We start from the raw sequence: 27,310 nt of genomic DNA on the forward strand, positions 1-27,310 counted from the left end.
CAAATCAGGGCTCAGAGGCCCCTGATGATGATTAAAAACATTCACCCATGATTTCCCTTGCCCGGATGAGGGTCATTGGGACCCCCTCTTTGAGCCAGGATTGGAGGTTGCGCTTGCAGGTAAGCGCCTGGTGGCCGGACCTGCACCCAGCGGAATATTCCGGTCCAACCTGGCGGATCCAAATGTATATCCAAACATGAGAGTTTGCTAGCACCTCTGGCAAAATACCCTGTCAGCAAGAGTTTCAACTCCCACCTCTAGCAGAACTTTTCCCACATCCCGGGGAGGGGAGAGACATTGAGCCAGAATGGACCATGTTCCGTGCTTCTATTGTTGAGGCAGCCAATCGGAGTTGTGGCCATAAGTCAGTTGGTGCATGTTGTGACGGAAAGTCACAAACCTGCTTGGTGGACACCGGCGGTAAGGGATACATCAAGTTGAAGAAGGGGTCAATTGAGCCTTTTTGGCCTGTAGACCTCTAGAGGCAGCTGACAGGTATCAGCTGGACAAGCTGAACGCAGCTTTGGCCGTCACTGGGGCAAAAATTCAGTTGTGGGAGGACTTTGGCGAGGCCGTGGAAAACAACTGCTGGCTGACTTTGAGGATATTTTTGTCCGCCATCCAGCATCACAGGAGGAGGAAGCAGTCCACCATTAATACTCTGTATAGTGGAGATGGGGTGCTATTGACCTCGACTCAGAACGTTGTGAATTTGTGGGGAAAATACTTTGAAAACCTAAATTCCACTGATGCACCTTCCCTTGAGGAAGGAGTCTGGGGGACTCTGAGGTGGGCTTTTCTATCTCTGGGGTTGAGGTCACCGAGGTGTTTATAAAGCTCCTGTTTGTCAAGGGCCACAGTGTGGATAAAATCCGCCCGCATTTCAAAAAGGCTCTGGATGTTGTGGGGCTAGACTAGTTGACACACATCGAGAACATTGCATGGACATTGGGGACAGTGCCTCTGGATTGGCAGACCTGGGTGGTAGTTCCCTGTTTTTCAGAAGGGAAACCAGAGGGTGTGTTCCAACTACAGATGGGTCACACTTCTCAGTCTCCCTGGTAAGGTCTATTCTGGGGGTGTAGGAGAGGAGAGTCCATCGAGAGGTCAAATCTCAGGAGGACCAGTGTGGTTTTTGTCATGGCCCGGGAACAGTGACCCAGCTCAACACCCGTGGCAGGGTCCTTGTGGGTGCATTGGAGTTTGCACAAGCAGTCTACATTTCTTTTGTGAACCTGGAGAAGGTGTTCGATCATGTCCCTTGGGGAGTTTTGTGTGGCGTGCTTCTGAGGCACGGCGTACCAAACTCCCAGATACAGGCAATTTCGTCCCCATACCACTGATGTCAGAGTTTGTTCTACATTGCCGACAGTAAGTTGAATTAATTTCTAATGATGGTTGGACTCCACCACTGCTGCCCTTTTGTCACCTATTCTGTTCATAACCTTTATGGACTGAATTTCTAGGCACATCCAAGGCGTTGAGGGGGTCCAGTTTGGTGGCCTCAGTATTACATCTCTGCTTTTTTCAGATTGTGTTTTTGTTACCTTCTTCAAACTGCGATTATCAACGGAGCTGAGTGTGAAACGGTTCGGATGAAAGCACCTCCAAATCTGAGGCCATGGTCCGCAGTCAGAAAAGGGTGAAGTACATTTGGGGAATGAGATCCTGCCCTAAGTGGAGGAATTCAAGTACACTTATTCATGAGTGAGGGCAAGATGGAGCAGGAGATCGACAGGTGAAGCGGTGGAGCGTCTGCTGTGTTGCAGATTCTGTGCTAGTGTCATGGTTGATCTGTTTGGGACCAATAGGTGGCTCTGTATGGCCCCTCCGACAGCGGCACACCTGTTGGTCATCATGTCATTAGTAGGTTCTCTGTTACAAGGACTCCCGGCCCGACCATTCAGTGTCGGGTTATTGTTTCTGTCACTGTTTCTGTCACTGCTTTTGTTGGTTTGTGCTTGTACCTTACTGCCATGGATCTTTGTATTGCTTTCCCCTTGTTTTTGCATCTGCCATGGGCTTTTGTTTGTTACTTTGGATTTTTATTGTTTTCAGGACTTAGTTTGTTCTGTATTTAGTTTCCTCAGTGTTTTGTTAATACAGTGCGTCAAGTTCACCCTGCTCCTCCCTCTTGCTTGCTTTTTGGGGGTCCTCCACCACCACCGTCTCGTGACAGCTAATCTGTGATGTTGAAGAAGGAGCTCAGCTGAAAGGCAAAGTTCTCTATTTACTTATGGTACCTATATTGCTACCCTCATCTTCAGCTGTGGGTGACAGAAAGAACAACATCTCAGATACAAGCAGACAAAATGAGTTCCCTCTGCAGGGTGTCCGGGCCCTCTCTTAGAACTAGAGTGAGAAACTCAGTCATTCGGGAAGGACTCAGAGTTGAGCCGTGACCCCTCCACACTCAGGTAACAACCAATCACCGTTTTCCTTTGTTTGCTCATGTAACGTTCACAAAACCGATCCATGATTGGTCATGACCTGCCTGATCCCTGAACAACTGTGATGTAATTTTCATTCGAGAGCAAGTGGCAAAATGTGATGGACACATTGATTTTGTGCTTAATTCATATTTCAAGCGTATTTTTCCTTGCTTGCCAATACTGAAGGGGCAAAATTGGATAATTATTGTGCAGGTGTAATTCCATTTTTTTTTTAAATCAGCCCAATATTCACCTGAGCAGAAGTCATCGGTGTATCGGTCGTAGGTGGCATGGCAGTTCCTCTCGTCACACTCGCAGGTGTTGCCATGAATATCGCCCCAGTCGCCAGAGGGATCCACATCATAACAGCTGCACTCCCCACACACACAGGTGCCTAAGACACACACATGAGACATGTATTTAATTACAGTTCCAATGAGGTTTCATTTGTTTTTTACAATTGCATGGAGGATCAACTCAAATGATCTTGGGTGGGTCGCCCAACCCTGACCCTAAGCAAATTATTGTTTTTGTTCTCAGAGATGGTACGTAATGAAGTACAACATTGCCACTGTATTTACCAGTAAGTAGATTGTTTTTTTAAGCAACTGCACCTGACTCGAGTATTTCTTTTTCCAACGACCTTTTGTTTTTACTCCCTGCATTGAAAAACAGATATCTATATTTAATATGACTGACATTGTTGAAATAGCCTTGTTTCTTTTTCAATCTGCAAATGATCACATGACATAAAAAAGATGTAAATAGTTAAGCATGGTTTTATTGATTGAGAGTTGAAGAACTTATGGAGTGATTTAATAAATACATTCTTAAAACATCAAAGTACGGAGTGTGAGTACCACCTCTGCTCCCCCTTTTAACGGTGTGTATATACTGGTGTCATTAATTGTACCATATGTGGTTGAATCACGTCGGCTCAGCAGCATCCAGAAATGATGATTGCTTGTCAGAGCATGAGCAAGGCCGAGGGAAACATGCCGGCTGGTGAGCCCTTTGGTATGTATCAGCCCATTTGGTTTGGATTGAACACCCCCATGCCCCTCACCCCAAACCCACATCCTCCATCTCATCACAACAATGATGTATGGAGTCATCATAGTCATTTACCTTCATGCCATAGGCCAAAGCCAAATACTGCACCATCCACACCTCTATTTCCACCACAGAGTTTGAGCATTAAATCTGATCATAATTGTTATTTTTCTCTGCACCACACATCTACAGTCCTCCTATAGAGATGGTTGTGAATCTCTCTGTGTATTAATGCATGCATTTAGCCCCAAGCGCCGCCACCCAGCTGCTTGCGGTTTGACAGCATGCCAGTTACGGTATTATTAGCCAGGCGATGGAGGAGCTACTCTGTCTCCTGTCAGTCAAGCTTTTCATGCAGGGGGGGTGAAGGTTACTGTGGAGTACAAAGATATTTAAAATGGTCCCCAAAAATTATATATATATATATATATATATACACACACACACACTTCTATGATATGGAGATTGATGGAATCTAGTCTGTACAATATATTTACTTAATGCTTATTACTGCAAATAACTTGTATGGCATATATTTTATTTGTGTGTTTCTTGATGAATCGTACATTTTTTTTACTGTATACAACGCAGGCTTCCGGCATTGAAGTTCCTGCACAGAAGTCAGAGAAATAAACCGTTCCCAACACGCACACTAGTTTCAAGTCAACATTGAAATGCTCAGCAGCTCTTTAATTTTAAATGAGAGGGTAAACATTGGCTCCACAAATGCCACATCTCTCAAGTCTACAGACACACATAAATCATTTGACATGCGTAACGCCACCAGTATTATTCTTTACGCTCTGAAGTGAAATCAAGGAAAGTTCTATTTTGAGTCTGCCATTTACTTATTGAAATGGATGACAACATATGGCAATAAACAGGAGTCAGGAGTCGATTACAGTGTCGGCCGCGATGTGAAGAAATATTGTTCTCAAGTGTAATTGCGTTTGATATCCATCCATCCTTGTAGATGTGTACTCCCAATTGAGCCCCTATGCTTCCCAAATACCCTCCAACCCTCCACAAGATTTGCCCGCATCCTCCTTCGAATAACCCCCATCTTGCTTCCCTGATGGCCTCCTTGACAAACCCCATTATCCTCAACCCCCCCCCCCACCCCCTCCCCAGCATTTATCCTCACGTTCCACATCTCACCTTCCCAAGATCCTCCATGAGGACTCACCGATCTTCTGCATGACGCTTCCCAAATAACTATCCTGACCCCTATCATCCCCAATACATCAGTGTATACTGTGCTGTTAGGCTTGCAAATTTTGTTTTTTTTTGGGGGGGAGTCTTCAAAATTGGAAAGTTTCCCTGCAAATTTGTAGGAATAAACAAGACTAAACCAGCAGTTTACACTTCGATATAGGTTACATTTTTGCATTCTTCTTACTAAAACAACAAAGATTTCACACAAGTGGTTACTTGACTGACGTACCCAACATACATTTTTTTTTGTTAAGAGCTGTCGATTCGTTGAAACTTTGTATATGCGCCTTTCAAGTCAAGAGGGAAAAAAGGTACATTTCCATGGAAACATTTACATTTTTTTAAATACTTCCCCAATTTCCCATCTTCCCTGCAAATGCAAGTACAGTCCTGTTCTAGATCTGTGCAACCCTACAAACCTGACTGTTTCCGCTTTCCTTTTCATTCATTTTATACAAAGAGCTTCAAGAAAATATGGAAAATTCAAATGTGAATCTAAATCGAAATGTTCTTATCATTTCCTCGTTGTTCTTTGCGCTGGTAAATTCTATCCGACCTTTGCCCTCTGTCTCTGCTGCAACGTTCTCCTCCGTGAACACAGTCAGTGTTGTCACTTGTTAAATTAAGCGAAAATGGGAAATCTGCAAAGGCGTCCTATCGCAGAGCGCCATGACTAATTGTAAAAAGAGACAAGCCAAATTAAAAAAAGTTCTGCTGGAATCATAGAATTCTCACCAAAGGACCTTTTGTGGTCTTTCAAGAAACTCCTTGTTCTTTTTAGTGCATGGTTGCATTATTATTCCACTTGATGGAATTCTCTCTTCACGTGCCGCAATGGATCTTCATCTTCAATTAGTTCAGAACACCGCCGCTCGTCCTTTGTCTGGATCCCATAGATTCAACCACATCACTCCTGTTCTGTCATTTTTGCGCTGACTCCGTATTAATTTTAGGCTTCATTACAAAATTTGAACAGTCACTTAGATGGCCCTCAACGGTCAGGATCCTCCATATTTTTCGGATCTGGTGTCTGTTTCATGTCCTATTGAATTCACTGTGAGAGCCATGTCGAACGTCATTCCCGAATTGTGGAACACATTTTCCATTTAACAAACAGCTGCTTCCAATGTACTTTTCAAAAGCACACTTGTTAGTTTGTGTTCTTTTATTAACATGCATTTAATTGTACGATCATCCGAGACCTAACCGCTGGCAGTTAAGAGCCTCTGTCGGAGTACGTCGGTGGTTATGTATCTGAGAGCAGTGAGCTTGTCTGCTCTCGGCCTTCAGCCAGTGTCTCTTGTTTAACAATTCATGCCCCCTTTGATATTGTGCCACATTAGCTCGTGGTTAGTTTTTCGTTTTTGCATTTGTTTTCAGTTTTCAGATGGGGCGGCGCGGTGGCCGACTGGTTAGCACGCCGGCCTCACAGTACAGAGGTGCCTTCCTGTGTGGAGTTTGTATTTTCTCCCCATGCCTGCGTGGGTTTTCTCTGGGTACTCCGGTTTCCGCCCACAGTCCAAAAAACATGCATAGCAGGTTAATGGAACACTCTAAATTGTCCCTAGGTGTGAGTGTGAGCACAGCTGGTTGTACATCTAAATGTGTCCTGCGATTGTCTGGCAACCAGTTCAGGGTGCCCCTCGCCTCCTGCATGATGACAGCTTGTATAAGGTCCACCCCGCGATACTTGTGAGGATAAGCAGATCAGAAACTGGATGGATGGATAGTTTTCGGATAGATCCTTAGTTTGTGTGACAGCAAGACCCATTTCCTTGTCCTTTTTGTTTCAATCGTAAATTGCATTTTTATTTTTTTGGGTGGTTTGATTTGTTTTGGGGTTGTTTTTTTTTTTTATGACATCAAAGTGAAAATGACATGTTCATTTCAAGAGGAGTGCAAACATTATTTTATTATATTACTAATTAATTGCTATTTGTTACCGTATCTAGTGCCTGTTCACATTCAAAAATAATTTAAGTCTGTTGTAAATACAGTAACATTTTCGTTTAAAATATAATATAATTAAATGCGTATTTCTTTCTTTTTTTTTTTTCGAAACATCCCAATTCTGTTGTTTCCCTGTGCCTTCAAAGTGGATGAACAGACCTCGGTTGCTGCAGATTTTGCCGTCTGGAGATGAGCATCTGCGTTTGCTTTCCCATGGGCTGATGTCACACTGGAATTCACATTTGTCTCCATGCCAACCAGCAGCACAGTAACAGTTTCCACAGTAACACTGGCCGTGGCCTGGAAGCACAGTGCAACATGCAACAACCTGAGGTCGATCCGATTGTGGGCTGTTCACTCAACTACAAAATGTCAATATTTTTAAAGACACTTCAGATGATCTTGACTTTTGATCTTTAAATCACAACTTTAGTGTTATACTGCAATGATATGAATGTTACAATATTTGTCCAGATGGGAGCTTTGGCACACACTGTACCTCCACACACTTCACCAGTCTCCTCATCCAGACACTCGCTGTCGTCACACTCGCAGAAGGGTCCCGTCACCAGGCCTTTGTGGTCTTCATTTTTGCACATGCAGCTACCGCAGTGGCAAGTCCCTTTCGCCAAAAATGTTAGTTTAAATTTAAGTTCATTTCACAGAAGGAGTAAAGGAGAAAATACAAACAGCCATTTGAATGTATATGCGCAATAAATTAGCAGGTGCACTACATTTTTTACAACACACAATTGCAACCATAACAGCTATATTTTTCCATACATTCAAAATTGCTTTTTTTTATGCTCAATTTGACTTGATTCACCAACGCAAACTTGGAGGATATACTAGTCCAAATAATTTTCCCAAATTACTGCATTTTCCCCCAAATAATAATTTATCTTATTATTTTCTTGACATTCATTATAATCATTAAAAAGAAAAAGCCCAAATGTTGTCATTGTCAATTTCCACAAATTAGGGCATTAGGGCATCTTTTGTCTTTCATTCTACTAAATTGTTACCAGGAGGTTTGTGGAAAAAAACAAACAAAAAAATCAATAATCACAACAATAAAAATGCAATTTTAAAAAATAATTAAAAAGGAGAATGAATATTGCATTAACACTGTAATAAGTATTTATCTGCTGAGTCATTTGGAGATAAACACGGCAATCAATTGCTGATCAATGATTAACTCCTCAACATTCTAGCTTAATATTAAACATGGATGAATAATTGACGCCTTAATGCAACAGTGTACCTCTGTTGGAGCATACCACCCCCTGTGGGTTTCTGCACTTCTCCCTGCTCTTTTTTCCAGAAAGGTTACACTCCTCTTGAAATTGGCAGGCCTCTCCAAACCAGCCGTCATCACACTCACACTTCCCGCAGTCGCAGTAGCCGTGATCTGAAGGGAAACACCAGACACTGCATGCTGTTTATTAACGCTGAAATTCTGTGGTTAAAAATGGAGCGCAAAGCCCAGGATACATGGGGGGGTAGGGGGTGTTATTGTGGATTTGCGGGAGGCGGTCGATGTGTTTCCTTCTGAAGCACATTATTAGAATGTAAATATTATTAACTCTGACATTTTATGTCAGTCTCCATGAACCAGGAAGTAGACTGCTATTGAACAGATGACACATTAATCAATACTGAAACGTTTAGTTTTTTGGGGTTTTTTTTTTTTTTTTTTGCTTTACTATTACTTAATTTAGATTTTACTTTTGATTGTGGATTGTTTTTGTTGCTTTGGCGATCAAGTCACAACGAAACCTTTGGTCGCATCCAGTGTGTCTATTCTTTGTTTTCTACATTGTTGTTGACGAACAAGAAAATATCCTACTGTACTAACACACAAACAAACTGCTCCATGAGCTTTTCACCTTTGTTAGAGAAACAAATTTTTTATTTTTGCTGCACGAGTCACCATAGAACTGCTCCCCACCACCCTAGAATGGCAGGTGGTGTCATCATCTCTGTGCATTCCGAATGTCATCCTCCATGAAGAAGAAAGAAGCCTGATAACTATCAAATGGAAAAACAAACACAATTGGTGCAGCAGAATTGTTTTGACTTTTTCAAGAGGAATGTTTTCTCTCTATTTGCCATTCTAGTCATGATGGAACCAGTCCACCCGCCACAGAATGCAAATAGCCTAGTCTGTCCTACTTACATCGGAAAATCGCTTTTCGTGAACCAAGAAATAGCCTACGAACAGACAAACCAACTCATGAAGATCACACCATGATTATTTCACGTTTGTGAAGGAAAATTATTTCAAATCACAATGGAACCATTCCTTCTGGCTTAGAATGAAAATTGTACAGTCGTGTGTCCATTCCAAACATCGTTCGACATCCAGCAGTAAATAGTCTGATAATTATCAAATGGACATAATGCAAGAACGACACTCTACAATACTTTGGGGTCGGGGGGGTGGGGGGGTGTCTATAAAAAGAACTGTTCTAAACTGTCCGTTCTCAACATCCTATGTTGTACTTTGCAAAACAAGAAAAAGCCTACTCACTGACATAGGCTGCTTTTCACTTTTATTAGAGGAATTCATTGCGATGAGGTGAACCAGTCTCGGGTGTACTCTGCCTCTGGCCCATCTCACATGAGATCAGCGCAAGCTCACCGGTGACCCAAATGTGAACAAACAGTCCAGACAATTACTGGATGATTAGAGAAACTCCTTATCTCTTTCCGATGATATGGGTAAGTCACATCGGGACTCTTCTCCCCACCCCAGTATGCAAATGATTCCATCCATCATTCATCATGATCCAGAACGCAGATAGATTGACAGACATACAATACAATATTAATACTAAAACACCTCATTGTTCAATCATTTCATTTTCATTCAACATATTTTCTTTCTGCCCCTCGAGTCATGACCAGCCCCAAAGCCAGACTGCAAATGAGTCCCGTTCATCATTTCTCAATATCTTAAGTCATTCTCCAGGCGGCAGAAAGTAGCCTGCTAACAGGTAAACCATCTTGAAAGCATCGGTCCACAAAGTTAGTGGAATTTTTTTTCAGAGCTTGAGTGCCAATCAACAAATACCTCCACCCAAGAGTGCGAATAGTGCTTCCAGTCATCTATTCCTAATGTCCTACTGTCATTCTCCATTAACCAAAAAGTAGCCTTTTAACCCTCCCCCCCCCCAAAAAAAAAAAAAATTTCTCCACTTCTTTTGGAGGAATACTTCTTTTTGTCACTCAAGTCACTGTCAAATACCCTGTGCCATATAGAAGAAAAAGGAAAACGGTTCAGGGTCTGACATCAAAGGTCCCGATGGCCGTGGGCCATTGCGTGACTGTGACCTGCCACTCAAAGTTCACTGATGGTGACCCGAACAATGAACTCACCATATTGTTGCTTCTTAAATATTTAATATTTTGAGTTTTATTTCTTAAAAGTGATCAATCATCATTGATCTTTTAACTGTGTGGCACACTTTTTTGTGCACATTAAATCCTTCCATAAGGAATGACTTGAACGAGATGCCAGAAAAAAAAATCTATACATTGCCACATTCACAACCAGCTACTGTTGTAGTATTTGTTTTTTATAAGAGTTTTTGCATGATTCATGGAAGTGCTGTGTGCGTTTAGCCCACTCAGACTACATACCTCACTATTTCATCCACACAATTAAATTACAATATCTATATACTGGGGTGTGAAGAATGCGGATATTTTTTTTAAATGGTTGCCCCCATCTACCGATTCTACCCCAATCATGGACGTGCTGCATATTACGCGTTTGCATGAATTTTGGCCACTGAGACTACGCACTTCACTATTTTATCCACAGATACACTTGAACCTCCATGAATCAATTTTGCAAATCTTGGTTTTTGGGATGTCAAATGTTAACTATTCAGTTAGTTTTCACACTGCTAAAAAAAAACAAAAAAAAAAAAACTTAATACTCAAAAAAGTAACTACACAGAAGTATTATTTTATGAAAGACTTAAATAATGCAATATTAAGATGCCAAATATGAAATTGATGATTGAAACTTAGATTTTATCACGAATATACACGTATGGTGCCACTTCTGTCAGGGCAACCACAACATGGCTCACGTGGCCAAAACCCAAAAAGGGCTTAATATTGGACCCTGCAGACGGAATCTCCTGAGGCCAACCAGTCAGTGCAGTATAAATGTTGCTCGGTTTGTATGTGGCGACGAGGGACCCTGTATGTCACAATCATCCTACGGATTCATTCATCATGTAAATTCGGTGTCCTTCTCAAGGGCTGTCCATCAGTCATTAGCAGTCCTGTCGGCCATCTATCCTCATTATCACCACGTACACCTTTGAGAATCTGACAAATGAAAGTAGAGCCCTAAAGCATTACACTATCAACAAGAAAATTTGCATTTGTGCATGTAATCCCTAACACACGTTGAGCGTGAGTAATTGTTTGATCTAAACCTTAGACCAGTAGTTTTGCCTCACATCAAAGCTGGCTATCGCCTGGACTTTTAAATGGATAAACATTGAAATGCTAAAATTTATAGAATGAGTCAACTGAAAAAATAGTGTGCACAATAATCCTCATTTTACAAAATTTGGTGTACTGTTTTGGAAGTGGTTGTATTCTGTCAATGCCTTCTGTCCTTTCTTGTCTTTTTGAGGCATCCTACCCAGGTTACCTTTTTGTTTAGGTGACACAAATCGTGCCTTGACAGGGTCAACTGCATGTGAGCCGAGAAGCCGAATTAAAAAAAAAAAAGTGCCATACTTAACGTGTGAAATTAGAAAGTGACGTCCACCCTCCTGCATGTATTTGTATGGCCTCAACCAGTAGTCTGCCATAAACGGGAGTGTGGCAACCACTTAATCTCCTTTGGAAGTTTATATGTGGAAACGTCGTGTCGTGTTCACACTTTATCGTTCCCAGTAATTCACTCTGTCTTTGGGATGTCGCTTCCCACGCTACAACACGCACACACACACACACACACACACACACACACACACACACACACACACACTCTCACACACACACACACACACACACACACACACACACACACACACACACACACACACACACAGTTAGTCAGCCAATCAGGTTTGCACAATCCCTGGTTACAACCAATTGGGGCCAGAGGTGCCAAGGAGAAGTCGGTGACTCATACAATCTAATTTAATGACAAAAAACAACTTTACAAGAATGGCACTCAGGCCTGTGCCAGACCTCTGTAAAGGCTGAACAATGGTAATGTAATGCATGCAACACTATCATATAGTTTATATTATAAAAAGCAGTGTGAACATTGAATTCCTCTAATGCAGTTAGAATGAATTAAAATAGATGATGACAAATATTCACAAACAGTCCTGTATGTATTCACGCAGTTATTGGTATTCACACCAAAATAATGTATTTTCCGCACTATAAGGTGCACCTAAAAGCATTCCATTTTCTCAAAAGCCGACAGTGCGCCTTATAATCCGATGCGCCTTATATATGATATGGTGTGACAGTCTCTATATTCTCCATTGAGTTCTTTCCCTGTTAGTATTCTTATCCCATCTAGTGGTGATTATTAGCAGGAACCAATTGTAACCTTAAAGGGCTCTGCCCAACACTAATTGACATGTGCATTCGCCAACACACTCGAACAGACAACTACTTTGTGAGCTCTGCGCAGCCATTATGAAACCAAAATAATATCAAAAGCTTAGTTAACTAATGACTAAACGAAGGAAGAAGGAGACAAGTAAGACATCTAAGGATATTTAGCCCCTTGTCAATGTGCCACGAGGTTTGTGTGCCCTTTTGTTGAATCAATTGTCTTCATAACTTTTGTCTTTCATTTATTGTTTTGCCATATGTATTTATGCCAAGGAATGAACCCTGTAGTTTTATGGACTTTGCATCGTGCCTCATGCTACACCCTGAGGGAGCGTCATATGGATCAATATTCTGATTTCTTGGACGTAGTATTTTAAATGTTCTGTAAAGCGCTTTGTTACAGGTGCAGCGGTTATGAAGGCCCTATATAAATAAAGCTGTATTGTATTGTATTGTATTCCTTTTAGCGTAGCTCTATCTCGTGGATGCATAATGCAACTTAGGCCACTATTCTATGCGCCTTATAAATCGGCGCACCCTATATATGAAAACAGTTTTAAAATAGGCCATTCATTGAAGGTGCACCTTATCATGCGGAAAATATGGTATCTATTGAGTACAGCTCACAAAGCACTGGACATTTTTTTAATTCCCCGTAACTAACATAACAATTGCTGGGAACCCTTCCTTGTCAGAATACTGTTCCATACCTGTTGGAATCTTTGAACCTCACCAAAACTTAATAACTCTTCTTTAGCTTTTGCAAAACACCCTTTACAACTAACCGTTAAGCTGTTTCTGTCCTCCGATCTCAAAAATAACTAGTGTGAAATTGGTGGTCCAGTCATTTTGCAGAATACCGAACTGTAGCTATTGCATATCCACTTCATTTGCTCAATCACACATTTCAGTGACTAATTATCGCTCTTCTCCTATCCTTGTGGGTGAGTGAGGAAGTCTCATGTTGACGGGGGACTAAAAAAAAAAAAAGATTAGCAGACACCCGTATTTGTGAGTGCCAACCGAGAAGAGAAGCACTCTCCTTTTGGCCTATTATGTTTCAAAACAGACAGGATGTTCTGGCACTTGTCTCAGCAGCAGAAAGTGTTAGTGGCGCACCGTGGACTGTCAAGACTTGAGTGGCATTTTTCCTCCCAACAGCCCACACTGGAATCATTAAGTGAGTCACAGCACAGCAAATGGCTCGCTTAGAGTGTCTCAAGTAAAAACATATGAATATAAAATATGTCTTTGAAATAAAACAACTAATGTTCCACCTCCAAATAACGGAAAACAATAGACCTGACAAGCACTTCAACAGTACCCAATGGATATTGTAGTACTACTTATCAAAAGTAAGATTTGCTCCATATTTGGTTACTTATGCCAAGTTCAGGGACTACAGGAGGGGCTTTTGTACTGGAGGACCTTTACCCCAGGACAAAGAACTATTGGAGGGCCATTGTATGTTTGGGTCAACAGGAACTATTTTAGAAATGCATTTTACTTTAGAAGGCCAGCTAGACTGGGCTGGTACTTTCCAGAGGTCCATGGACCTTTACAGTGTGGTCTCTTTAGTGCTGTGTATGTCTGACTGGAATATTTTCGCTGCAGGAATTCTAAGATGCTCAGGCGAAATACAGCTCGATATTTTCAGTCATGCCGAGCCCGCCACAACGGTTGCTTGATCTCTTTTGTACTACCCCAAACTTTCTTGGCAGGGTCTTTTGACCCTGATAAATTAGCCTTTTGGGTATTGTGACTGTTGTTTTATGGTTCCCGTGGCCTAAATGCACAATCGTCTTCTCATGTAAAGTTCCTTTGGTGGAAACGTGCAACAAGTTGCAGACTCCCTGGGATTTCGAGAGGGCCACCCGTGGACCGTGGACCACACTTTGAGAAATGTAGCCTAAAGTGATGGTGGCAAATTATTTCACGTCTGGCATCGTGTTGCAAAACCCAACATCAGTTATGTAATTCTTGTACTGCATTTGGAGGCGTTTGATGTGTACTGCTGCTGACACAATGCCCCTTGGGTGGGATCCACGCTCGCTCTTGGCAGTAAGGTCTGGAATCTCGGGGGGGGGGGGGGCTCCAGCCAGAAAAAGAACAGAGGTTGCAAGAATGAGCATTGTTCTGGATCGGAGATCCGTTTGGCTCATCTTCAGTCGCACCACTGTACCTCGCCCAAGTATGAGGCTAGAGGTTATGTTTTGATTGCTGTGAGTTAGGATGACACTTAAATACAGACTGTTTTTTGTGAAACTTTTGACGATTGGGTCATGGGCCAAGGAAAAAAAAGTGTCCTGCCAAATCTTAATTATAGACCCTGTAAAATTAATTCAGGGATTTGTTTCTACATACATTATACATGTTTGAAGACATGTAGAGCTCTTCGTGGGCCCTTATCCTGCATGTTTTAGATGTTTCCCCCCTCCAACAAATCTGATTCAAATGATCAGCTCATCAGCAAGCTCTGCAGAAGCTTGACAACTATATATATATATATATACACACACACACACACACACACACCACACACACACACACCAGAGGAAATTACTCTGCTCAGCTTGGAGTGGAAAAGACTTCACGTGGCTATTCAGTGAGAAGAAGGGAGGGGGAGGTGTTTTTTTTAAAGGCTGTGCCACGTTGAGCCTGAACGGCACAAGCTATTCCAAAAAGATGTGAAATAGCTCCAGTTGTGCTTTTTTTACTCTGAAGTTATCATCATGAATTTGTAAGCAATTTCCATACAACTGACTTTGAAAAAAAATAACTGCTCAAATTCTAAAGAGATGTGAAGATGAAGAAAGGGAGGAGGGGGAAAAAACAATGGAAAGAATATCACGAGACATGTTTGCACATTTGGTGAGCAGATGTTGGTCAAGGCCATGATTAAGTTGCTGTGCTTGTTATCATGAGAATTTGGTAGAATTTTGCACAATATAGTGATTTACTTAAGTAAAAACAGGGTCAGACTGTCACATCATAAAATGATCATAACTTTTCCCAACTCAGTGACCCTTCAGCATTCGCATAAAAGCACTATCTTCGACAGCCATGACCTGAAACATTTTTGTTGGGGCGGCTGTGGATGCCACCATTTCGGTGGATTCCCGGGGTCCACCCGATGCATGCCCCTGATCCAAACCCCTTAATTGTGTAAAACTAAAGCCAAATTGTTTATAGTTGAATATGTCTGCTCTCCCACTATCAGTAAATTATGTCATAATAGAATTTATGACATTTTTTCAGGGAACAAACTGTTCACACTGTTTACCATATGTGCAAATCCATCTGTACAATTTCTATGCTTCTTGTCATCATTAGAGTTTTCGTCTTTTTGATCTCCAATAAAATGAAAACACACCATAAATCTGACTGCACGGTGAAAAGAAACATTCTCCAAGGGGGAGTTCCCATTCAAGAAAAACAGACACACACACACACACACACACACACACACACACACACACACACACATGCACTTAAATTAATTAAATAAAATGAAAAAACATGTTAGAGGATTATGCCTGCATCATGTGATTTTATTTTTTTTTTTCCCTGGGACTAAAATGCCAAAGAGCCCTTAGTTGTCATGATCACATTCTGTCAGTGTCTGTTTTGCCTGTTTTTTGGAAATAACTGATTTTTGTTAGATCAACTTTCCTGAGTATACATTTGTGGGTTCCGATTCTGTCCGTAACCTTCCGAATGCCTGACACTGGTATTTATTCTCTCAAATCATCCTTAAATGGAACATGGATATTTCTGCATGTGAATGAATGCCATACAGTATTTGTCCCTATAATACCTCCTCCATCTCTGCTTTTATAGAACAACAAAAAACACCCCCCGAGCACTTAAACCTAAAGAAACGGGACAGTATGGAGTTCAAACTGAAAGCAGAAAGTAACAAAAGCTCTGTCTTTGAAGCTACACTTCACTCAACATACTGAGGAAAAGAACTCATTTTAGAGAGTTTGCAAGATGGAAACATTGAAAATCTTGCACATAAAGGAGCTTTTCAATTTCAAAAAACGTGAAGGACATCAAACATAATGGGAGAAATCGGCTTCTAATTTTAGAGAACAACTTAGACAAGACTTAGATCTGTTACGTTCGGTGTGCTTTGATAATATTTCTGCTCCTCTGCTATGCACTCCTTTGTGAGACTGTCGCTGCGCTATCGCCTGATCCTTTACATATCAGTGTGTTTTGGTGCGTGAGCGCACTTCAAGGTGTGAAACACCATCCCTCCTCGGATGCCAAGCAGTGCAGCAGTGAGTGAAAGCCCATTATCGGGGGCCGAGAAGTCCGGCCTCATCGTTCCAGACTGCTGAACCATAATGAGCTTCTCGCAGCAGCCATGTTGTCTGACCAAATAAATCACTCGCAAAGCCATCACGTGCAACTGCCGCCCGAGCCTCTATTCATATCTCTATTACTGTAGACCTGCTCCCCATACGCAACTGCACCTTTTGGACCATTCAACCCTGACATCTGGATTCAGGTAATTACACTCACATCCAGTATAATAAACATTCAGGCCTCGATAGCAAAATACCATGCATCTCACCCAGTGACTGTCCCAGGAAGCCGAGTAAAAAGTAAAGGCAGCAACACTCGGTATGCTACACATTAGTTCATTCACCATTTTCGACACCACTTATTCTATTCAGGCTCGCGTGCCATTGGAGCCTAACCCAGCGGATTTGGGCTCCCCAGTCAGTCGAAGAACTGAAAGACAGACAACCACTGAGGCTGTCACTGAGTGGGAAATCAGCTCACGTTGCCTGCGCCGAACCGCTGGACAGTCAGTGACTACGTAATGTGTGTGGTTACAAAAGCATGCTTGTGTTTCAGTCACATTTTGCACAGTGCTATGTTAGTATTGACTGCAATGTGTGCGGCTAATCATAATTATGTCTTGAAATCAACTAAATATGAATATAAATATAGCAATATACATCCACTGGACTCTTATAGGTAAACCTTCATATTGTGCTTGTTTACAAAGTGTTTTTCGCCTGCTCCAAGTGCTCTGGTGAAGTAATGATTTCAAGTTTTCACTGCTGCAAAGTGGCAAGACCATGGGTTTATGTTTTGTTGTTGTTGTTGGTGTTTTTATGATATAGTTTTTTTTTTTACTGAGATCATATTTAATTGTTTGATTCAGGGCAGATTGGTGGATGACTGGCTAGCACCTCACCCCACAGTGCTGACGTCATGGGTTTGATTCTGGGCTCCGGTCTTCAGTTCAGGGTGAACCCAGCCTCTCGTCCAAAGACAGCTCAGATATGCTCCAGCACTCGCGCAAACCAAGTGAGGATAAGCGAATCAGATAGGAATGATTGAATGTTTGTTTCCTTTCTATTCTTAGACAGCGAGAATCATCTAATCTATTTGCAAAGTGCTGTGGCTATCGGCATGAACCAAAAAGCAGCCAGCTGAATAAAAACTATTTCAGATTTCTTAGAGAAATGTATTTTCTGATTTTGCAGTATGAATTGTGATCGAACCATTCCCCAAAGCCCAATGGGCCACACAGCCGAAAGCGACTGAAATGGACGATTTCGAAAATAACAGTCCACATGTGACGACGTCGAACTGGTGCTGGTGGCAGCAATTTGGATAGGTCATCAAATTAATGTTAGGCAACCCAATGAATAAGATGCTGCTCTCATTGAAGTGAATGGACCTGACAATGTGCTCGAAAATATTTTACTACAGATGATGATGATTATTATGATTATTATTATTATTTTGTCTGTGTGAAAGCTTCTGTGCGTTTTTGGGCTGTAATTTGCAGCATCGCCACATCAATGCAACAATGATTGCTATTTTGAATCACTGCAAAAACTGTGGCTGAGACCCGACTCTTGTGAAATCTTCTGGCAGAATCACGCACACTGAAAGTGTGCAGTAGAGGCTGCCACAGGTCCTGCCCCAATCAATTGGCACCTGTTGTCATGGTCAAGCAACAGAGGCCAGGCTAGTCCAGACTGTTCTGGTTTGGGTGCTGCAGGGATGGGCAACTTAAATGATGGCATGACGTTTTTTTCACGCTACTGGGAAGCCACATAGGACCACACACTTCCGGAACCAAATGTATGACAAAAATACCAGTTTAAATATGGACAAAATACAGTATGTGCCACCCGCAAATAGTGAAAGTCTGCATTTGTCTGATACCCAGTGAAATCCATTGGGGGAAAAAGATTTATTTATTTATTATTATTATTATTTTTTTGTAAATCCAAAGATTTCGTCAAAGAACGGTGATAAATCAGTTGCCCATCCCTGCAAAAAGTACTGTTCTAGCTCTTTTTGACAACTTTAGTGAATCATTTGCTTGTGTTGCATATGTTTGTGTACGCACCATTACAATTTTTTTCATTGTGTGTGGCACAGACCCAGTCATGGCACTCGCAGCGAGGCCCAAAGAATTTCCCTGGATCTGACGCCTGGCACACGCACACACCGCAGTCACACTTGCCCCTCCCGCTGCAGATGTTGCCATCGGGTGTCCGGCAGCGACGCAGGGAAGACTCAGTGGAGAGTCGACACACGCCAGCCACCTGGCTAATAAACAACAAAGAAGACCAAAAGTTATCTTTTATAATCTTCCAAGAGAAGAAAGGAATTCAGCTTTGTGAAAGACTGCACTGCCCCACCAAAAAAAAAAAAAAATGGGTTCATGGGAATACTGTACATCCAATGCTATTTGCACAAAAGTCAGTTTTGTAACCCACTTAAGCCCACATTGCACTTAGTGGCGAAGGTTTGTGAGTTTTGCGAAGGTAGCGTATGTTGAGTTTGTGTCAGGGCTCATTCTAGGTTGCATTCGCAAACAGTTTTAATGGTGGCAAACTGTTTTTCTTGTAGCCGAGACATTTGAAAATGTTCAATCTTTGCAACAAGAAAAACTGTTTGCAACACAGTAATCCCTCGTTTATCGCGGTTAATGGAGACCGAAACCACCCGCGATAAACGAAAATCCGCGAAGTAGCGTCCAATTAACATAAACAGGTTAAAAAAAAAAAAAAGGTTTTTTTTTTTTTTAAAGTCCGCAAACGGTCCGCGAGAAGGTGCAAAACAACAGTGAGTCACATAGAGCAACATATACAGTAATGTACTCCATGTATATTTAAAAAAAAAAAAAAAAATTTTTTTTTTTTTTAATATGTTTGAGAAAATCCGTGATGCACTCAACCCGCGATAAACGAACCGCGAAGTAGCGAGGGATCACTGTATATCCATGCATCCATTTTCTGATCTGCTTATCCTCACAAGGGTCACGGGTTGTGCTGGAGACGATCCCAACTGTCTTCGGGCACTAGACAACCCTGAACTGGTTGCCAGCCAATTGCAGGGCACACAGAGACCAACAACCATCCACGCTCACATTCACACCCACACCGAAGGCTAATTTTAGAGTGTTTAATCAGCCTGCTGTGCATGTTTTTGGAATGTGGGAGGAAACCGGAGTACCCGGAGAAAACCCACACAGGCCCGGGGAGAACATGCAAACTCCACACAGGGTGGCCGGAGCTGGAATTGAACCCGGTACCTCTGGCCTGTGAGGTCGACGCGGTAACCACTGGCCCACCGGGCCACCCTGTTTGCAATATACTGTATGTAGCATGTATTTACAGTACTTTGAACATGTTTTATATTTCATTGGACTTGAGAAAAACTGTTTACCACTGTTCAAACTGTTTGTGACTGTCTGGAGACCCTTTGCGACCTTCATCGAATCCCTGATGGAAAATCGACATTCACTACGGTTGCAAACACCCGTAAACCTTCGCTCCTCAGTGGGATGCGAGTTTAACACTGCCAATGTTTAGTGGTCAGTGGCATATATCCTGTGACAGCTGCACAAGTCAGTTATGTGAACCAGTATACTGCCAATATTACAGGGTTGAGATCAGGTGAATGTATCCTACACCAGATGCACAAGTCACCTATGTGAACTACTGAACTGCCAGTGACAAAGAATTGCGGTCAGGGGAATGTACACAACAGCAGTATCGCAAGTCAGCTATGTGAAATACTGCACTGCCAATGACCCGAGCTTAAGGTCATGGGAGTCTAATTAACACCAGTTGCATACGTCAGTTATGTGAACCACAACAATACCAGCAACCAGAAGTTGAGGTCATGCAATTCCTCACAACAGCCAGAATAATAATAAAAACCACGTGGACCACTACACTACCAATGACCTGGAATTAAGTTAATAGGAATTTATCGCAAACCAGGTGCCGAAGTCAACCATATGAATAACTACACGACCAGTAAAGCAGGGTTGGGGTCATGCAAAGCTTTCCCTCACCAGCCACATAAATGTCAGCCAAATGAATCACTATTCTTGCAATAACCAGGGGTTGAGGACACGGGATCTACAGAACTCCATGTCATTTGCATGAAAGCCACTGAGAATGTGACGGAAGTCAAGTGTCCCGCACCAGCCGCAGAAGTAAGCTGTACAAAACCCCCTATACAGCAAGTGGCCTTGGTTTGGAGTCATGGAAATCTATCCATTGCTAAGAGCATGCAAGTCAGCAGGTTGGACAACAAAGCTACCAATGACCTGAAGTTTAGATCACAGGTCTCAATTTGTTCTACACAAAATTCCCACAAGCATGCATTTGCAGACATTGGTGTAGAAGGACTGAAAAGGTCAATCCCAAAACTACTAAGTTATCCCAAATGTCTTGTTGAGATGCTGAAATAAGATTCTGGGCAAAATACCATTTGACTGATGAATTAATCTGCTTTTCTTTTCAAGTAGCTCACCTTTGGATTTCACATGCATCCAACATTGTAAATAACAGGCTTTTGTTCTCCTTCAGTTGCCAAGACTACACCTCCATCCACTTCACTTTTGTTTTTAGCAGTGCAGGACCTTCATTAATGAATGACTCACACCCACTTTGGCTCTCATATTGTTGTACTTGTTTTTTGTTTTGTTTTGTTTTTTTTCAAAGTGGAGAAATCAATTGAGAGCTGCTGCTGCTTCCTGCGTCTAATGCGTGTGTGTGGGTTTGCCAATAAATACAACAGCATTGGATAACACAACACCTTGACAATGCAAATTATGAAATTTTCCCTCAAATTGGTAAACATTCCATTCAGCTGAGAAGAAACATTAGTAACAGCTTTGCAATCTTAATGAGATCAATCACAGGAACACTTTCAATTTTAATGGTTGACACCACAATAACCAACAATAAAATACAGTAAAAATAAATTGGGGAAAAAAAAGAATCTCTAATGTTATTGTAAGCCGCTGTAACAGTATGTACAGTTTGAAAATTACATAAGAAAGTAAAAAAAGGAAAACTGTAAGAAAACTGTACTTAAATAATGATTAAATTAAAATATATTGTGCACAAAAGTTACATAAAAAAATTACGTGAATGAATGTTCAATCAACAAGAGATTGAATACAAATGCATTGAACTTAAAAGTTAAATACAACTGAACTGTACCCAAATCTACAGTACTGGATTATAAAAAAAGTTTCGTCCACTGTAATATTATACACAGATTGAACATTTAATTCAGTGATTCTTTTGCATACCACTACAGGACACGCATATACTGGTAATACCAAACTTTAGGAATCACTGTACTCCAAAGTACAGCACGAATAGCAATCATGTTGTTAAAGTAATACTTCTCTGAAAGTGTCTATCAAAATCAAGCATTATTGTATGAAAAATCTGTGGCATTTGATGGCAAGTATACGTAATTAGGTGCCAATAAAAAATTGACAATTTTTACAAACAATGACACTAACAATAATGTTAATTGCAGTTACAGTCTAGTATGCGGGTGCAAAATTATTGCATAAATTAATATAGATGATAAATAACATAAAACATAGGTTTGATTAGCATGGTGCGACACGGTGGTCGACTGTTAGCGCGGTTCTGGGCAACGGTCCTTCCTGTGTGGACTTTGCATGTTCTCCCCGTGCCTGTGTGGGTTTTCTCCGGGTACTCCGGTGCCCTCCCATATTTCAAAAACATTGATCACTTTAAATTGTCCTTAAGTGTGATTATGAGTGTGACTGGTTGCTGTTCGTCTCTGTGTGCCCTGTGATTGGCTGGCAACCGGTTCAGGGTGTCCACCGCCTATTGCCCGAAGTCACCTGTGCTAGTTTCCAGCATACCCGCGACCCTTGTGAGGATTAAGCAGTTGAGAGAATGAATGGATGATTTGTTTCCATTTTATTTTTTCAAGTACATTGCATGCATTTAACTCAAACATTTGGAACAAAATATTAAATTATTTCTCCCCCCAAAAAATCAACAAATAGAATGACTACGTGTTCAATTAAAATTGTTGTCATTATTAGAATTAAATGTAAAAATACAACATAAGTTGATAAAGGAAAATGTTTTCATTTAAATAAATGGGAAAAAAATCAAAACTCACTCCACAGAATCCAATTCAACAGATCTAATCATGTATTGATATGGATGCATACGTTCAAAATGAAGTGGGATGTTTTGAAAAGGTTCTCTGCAGCTTTACATAATAACAACAGAGTTGCAAACAAAGACTTGCTCCGCATTTTAAAGTAAGACTGAAAAGTTTAAAAACAGACCAAAACCGTGCAAAAAGCATCTTTGCACACTTTTCAACATTTCTACACTGCATGTTGCATTGTCTTTGTCAGCAAATTCTGCACCTCCTTTCCCCCCAGGGACCTCAATTCATGCCAATATAAACATGACAAAACATATCTTTACATGCGCAGTATGAAGGTATGCCAAAACTCACCTCACAGACTGCAACAATGTGTCCTCCACGCTTGAGAGCAGAATTAGAATCAGAGGCACTAGCACGGGGTGCACCCAAACTTCAGTGTGCATGTTGAAATCGCACAGTTAACCTGAAGCTGAAGTAACTTGAAGGAATTTTCCCACTCTCCTTTCTCTGACAGTTGCAGGAAGAAGAAGAAAAAAAGGAGGGGAAGAGAAAACCAACGGTGGAGAGAAAAAGCAGCAGGCTGGCCCAATCTCTTCCCCTACAAGTGCCTTTCATTAGTTGTGACTCTCAGGCGCAGTCCTGGCCCAGAGTTCTACAGGGGAAAACTGCCAAAATGAAATGTTCACTCACCAGTTTCTGAATATAATGAGAAGCAGACTGTTATTATTTTTTTTTTGTTTCACTTTTTCCCTCTTCTTTCTTTTTTCCAGATGATCCTTTTCATGGACTCAGGACCAGCCCCCAGAATTTGTTTCATGTGGAAGAAAATATAGAAGGCACAAAAACGCTTTGTGAGACGATGGAGGAAGTCAAATGTCCAAAATGTGGTACGAGGTGTAAGGTTTTTGGAACCGGCTAAAAACACCTGCCTCAAATGTCGTATATGTTTTTGGAGGTTGAATAGTCATCATGCAAGAAGTCAAATGAGACTTTAGCAAATCTCATAACACCTCAGCTCAGTCAAATCGAACAGTATGTGCTCTTTTTATATTTTTGATACCACCACGGAATGTTATCAGAGATGGCATGAGGATTTTATTATTTATTTTTTGAAACAAATACTGGAGTAATTTAAAAAAACTGAATCAGGCTGTGTTTTGATATTAACGGCCTTACCGGTAACTTTTAAAAAATATTTTGCTTTCATTTTGTTTTTATCACTTGTATGACATTTAATAATGTTCAAATGTTTGTTAAAAAGGTGCCAGGACAGTTGATTCAAGATTACATTATTCATGTTCATTTTTATTGTCATTTATTTATTTATTTATTTTTTGGTTTGTTTTTGTTACTGCCTATTTTTTGGTTTATTTTGGCATACATGTACATTTTGCTCATTTGTTTCTGTCAAGTCAACTTTGTAATTTATATTTATGGTAACATTGATTTTCTTGACTCTAACATAATTTACAGAAAAGTACAACATTTGAAATGTTTCATTTGGATCAAAGAATTTTATTTTTTTTAGATTGTGATTTTTGCACTGTCTTTGAAACTTACAGTGAAACTTTCCCAACAACCGTCACTGCTCGGCAGACATGCGCACCTCCTGAGGGATGTTCTGGACTATACTCAAAACTTTTCCACCATCATCAAGTCAGTGGCAACCCAGCAGACACCCAGTACTTCCTCACAGAGGTCATCAACTGCTCCAACCCATCCCCAAGCTCCAATCAGGGATAGAGCATCTCACCCGATACTGCTTCGCCTTCTCATCGGGTAACCCAACATTCCATCACCCTGAACATTTCAATCGGTAATGTTAGGTAGGAGCTGGTGGCAGATTCCCTCTGAACTGTTCATTGGTTTTCCAACAGCAACCTTGTGTATATTAGATGCTCGCACCAACTTTTTCTTATTAACTTGGTTCGGGAAAGACCAGGGAGGTGGGCCTATTCCTTGGGGGACTAAAAGTCAGAGACATTAAAATCATTTTTCTTACTCTTCTGAGATTCTTCCAGTCTTTGATCAGTCCGTGATGAATCAGTCGTCAAATGGCTTTCAGTCAGCTGCAGACTATGCGACTGAACTCAGGATTCTAGCTTCTGAGAACGGATGGAACGAAACTGGACAAATGACAGCTTTTGTTTGTAGACTGTCTGATGTGCTCCAACATCAGCTGTTGACTTGGGATGAAACCAAGTCTCTTTGAGCAGTTAATCTCCTGAGTGATTCAGATTGACATTCTCATCAGAGAATGGCGGCAGAACGCCAAATCTGCCCGCCCTTCTTCCAATCATGCCACTGTTCCTATTTTGGTCGCCCAGCCCTACACAAGCGCCGAGATGCTTGCTGTCCCTTGGAAAGAACCAATGCAACTAAGTCAGCAGAACCTGCCTCTCCCAGGAGGAATACGACTGGAGGATTGCGCTGGATCTTTGCATTGTGTGTGGAAATCGGGAGCATTACAGTGCCCACTCCTATAGTAAAGAGTCCCGGTGCGACCACAAATGCCACTCTCTGGACTCACCACGACCAGTAAGTGCGATTGAGGAAACCCCCTTAGATACTGTGACATACTTCCTGTTTCAGTGGCACCGCGGTTGCTACTCGTCCGGAGAAAACCCATGGGGAGAACATGCAAACTCCACACAAGAAGGCCAGAGCCTCTGTGACATGCTAATCAATCGTCCACTGTGTCATCCAACTTGAGGTGTTGTCTTTCGTTTTTCTTTTTTTTGGGAGGGGGGGAGGGCTGAACTCCAAAAAGTAATTCTGAATGGGAGCAGGACAGGAGTGACACTCATTTTCACTGGGACGGTATGGGACAGCAGGATTATTAATTTCTTTTTTTACTATGGTGTGGAACTGGGACATTTATATATATATATTTTTTTTCTGTGGGAGTTGGATGGAACGGGAGTGGACTTTCACTCCCGTATCACTCTCTACTCTGGGCTTGCCCTTACTTTGCCTATTACTCAAAATGTATTTCAAGCATTTTTGTTTAAATTCAGCATTATGACAAATAAAAAAAAAAAAAACTTTCTAAAACACTTTAATGTTAAAATGAAAGGTTTTTTAAATGTAATTCATCCAATTTAATTATTTTAAATTTGGGAAACAAAAAATAATATCATTGCTTTGGCTCAGTAAATAACATTACTTGAAAGTAAAAATGTCAGGTTCCACCAATTGAATATATTTTTTTTAATCAAGTAAAGCTTGGATATTGACTTGAGGATTACTTCTTTTTTTTAACGTTCATTACGTTTTCTTTTTTTCAGTGTGGATTATGTCTCCACTAAAATGTTATACAGTATCCTGCGATTTCGAAGATTATGAAAATCAAAAAAAAAAAAAAAACATTGAGGTTGACCACATCGTCATCCTCCTGAAATACAGAAAGAAAAAAAATCCTTGCTTAACATACATAATAATCATAATATGTTTCATTGAAAGTTGTCTCAAGCGTGTGGAGTTTGGCCGTCCTGGTCATGTGTTACCATGGAGACGGCCGAGCGCCACTCTTGCTGCTGCTGCTGATGAGATTGTAGGCTGCGCGCAGGCGCGCGCACACACGTCTCCCACGTGAGCCCCACGTACGTGTACACGCTTACACGCACGCACGCGCACACACTGGCACACAGGCGAACCGGATGCAAACGGGATGAGACACAGTCGATGAGGGGGAAAAAACCGCTGCCGTAAGTCATTTATCGTTTGTTCAAATATGAAACTGAATATTCTTTTAACGTTCACCCGGTGCTGCCTTTGTGTTTGCATTTGGATCGGGAGGAAATTGCCACCTGCTAGCTTGTTGTGCACCGGAAGTGGAGACGTAGCATCCTTCATAGTAGGCCTTGACTTCTTTTTTTTCACGTGTATTTGCTAACGTACAATTTGACATGATTGTCAGACGTTATGGCAGGGTAGTTAAGTACACTCGTCGATCCTTTATTTGATATTCATCCTGTGCTCGGCTTGTTTTCAAGGCAATATAGCGCTTTAGCGCTAATGCGTTTCCATAGTAACCTTGGCTGTCTTGGTGTCATTCATCTCGGCATGGACGCACATTTCCTAATTGGAATCCATGATTGTGTTCAGCTTTTTACCAGTAACCTAGTCGGGCAGCTTTGTGAATGTTGAACAATGGACTTACACTACATTCCCGAAATGTATTAATTTGTGTTTAGTAGATTGCTCTGGCCCCAGATGGGCCGTTGCTCCATTGCCTATTATTTGTTTTGCGTGTGTTTGCGTTCTTGTAGACAAGTGGTGTGGGGTTGGAGTTGATTTTTAATTCACTTTGAGTTGCATGTTAAAGTATGCAAAGCGTTGGATGAATTAAGTGTGACTGACTGGATATGTGGTGGTGATATGATTTTAAGTCATAACTCAATTTTACTTCTTGAGGTTTTGGGTTTGGCAAAACCTTACAAAATTTCTTCACACCTCCATAATGTGCTGAAAAGTTGTTGATGATGTTGTGCCCCGAAACGTGGCCGGGTGCGGCAGTCAGGTCGCACAGAGCAACCATCGATGGGTGGGGAAAGGGTGGGGGGGTTGTTTGTGATGCACAGGACTGGCCCGATATACAA

At 41.4% G+C, this 27,310-nt stretch overlaps 2 protein-coding genes across 3 annotated transcripts in view; one reads left to right on the forward strand and one right to left on the reverse strand.

Annotated features, from left to right (window-relative positions):
* The window catches only part of itgbl1 (integrin, beta-like 1), a 35,276-nt gene extending 11,949 nt beyond the window's left edge, over window positions 1-23,327 (reverse strand). The window contains exons 1-6 of the mRNA XM_019893428.1: window positions 23,061-23,327; window positions 18,643-18,845; window positions 7,915-8,061; window positions 7,150-7,272; window positions 6,810-6,950; window positions 2,686-2,826 (exon numbers count right to left, since the gene is read on the reverse strand). Of these exons, the coding sequence (XP_019748987.1) occupies window positions 2,686-2,826; window positions 6,810-6,950; window positions 7,150-7,272; window positions 7,915-8,061; window positions 18,643-18,845; window positions 23,061-23,152 (847 nt within the window). The 5' untranslated portion in view covers window positions 23,153-23,327. The remainder of the gene's footprint in view (window positions 1-2,685; window positions 2,827-6,809; window positions 6,951-7,149; window positions 7,273-7,914; window positions 8,062-18,642; window positions 18,846-23,060) is intronic.
* A 3,052-nt stretch (window positions 23,328-26,379) lies between these two features.
* nalcn (sodium leak channel, non-selective) overlaps window positions 26,380-27,310 on the forward strand; it is a 65,177-nt gene continuing 64,246 nt past the window's right edge. The window contains exon 1 of one of the 2 annotated variants that reach the window (XM_019893434.1): window positions 26,380-26,416. The gene's annotated coding sequence lies outside the window, so the exon portion shown is untranslated. Of the gene's footprint in view, window positions 26,417-26,444; window positions 26,566-27,310 lie in introns of those variants that run through there. The other variant, XM_019893432.1, reaches the window with a different exon arrangement.

This window comes from Hippocampus comes, unplaced genomic scaffold, assembly GCF_001891065.2.
Source record: "Hippocampus comes isolate QL1 unplaced genomic scaffold, H_comes_QL1_v1.1 scaffold449, whole genome shotgun sequence".
NCBI lineage: Eukaryota > Metazoa > Chordata > Actinopteri > Syngnathiformes > Syngnathidae > Hippocampus > Hippocampus comes.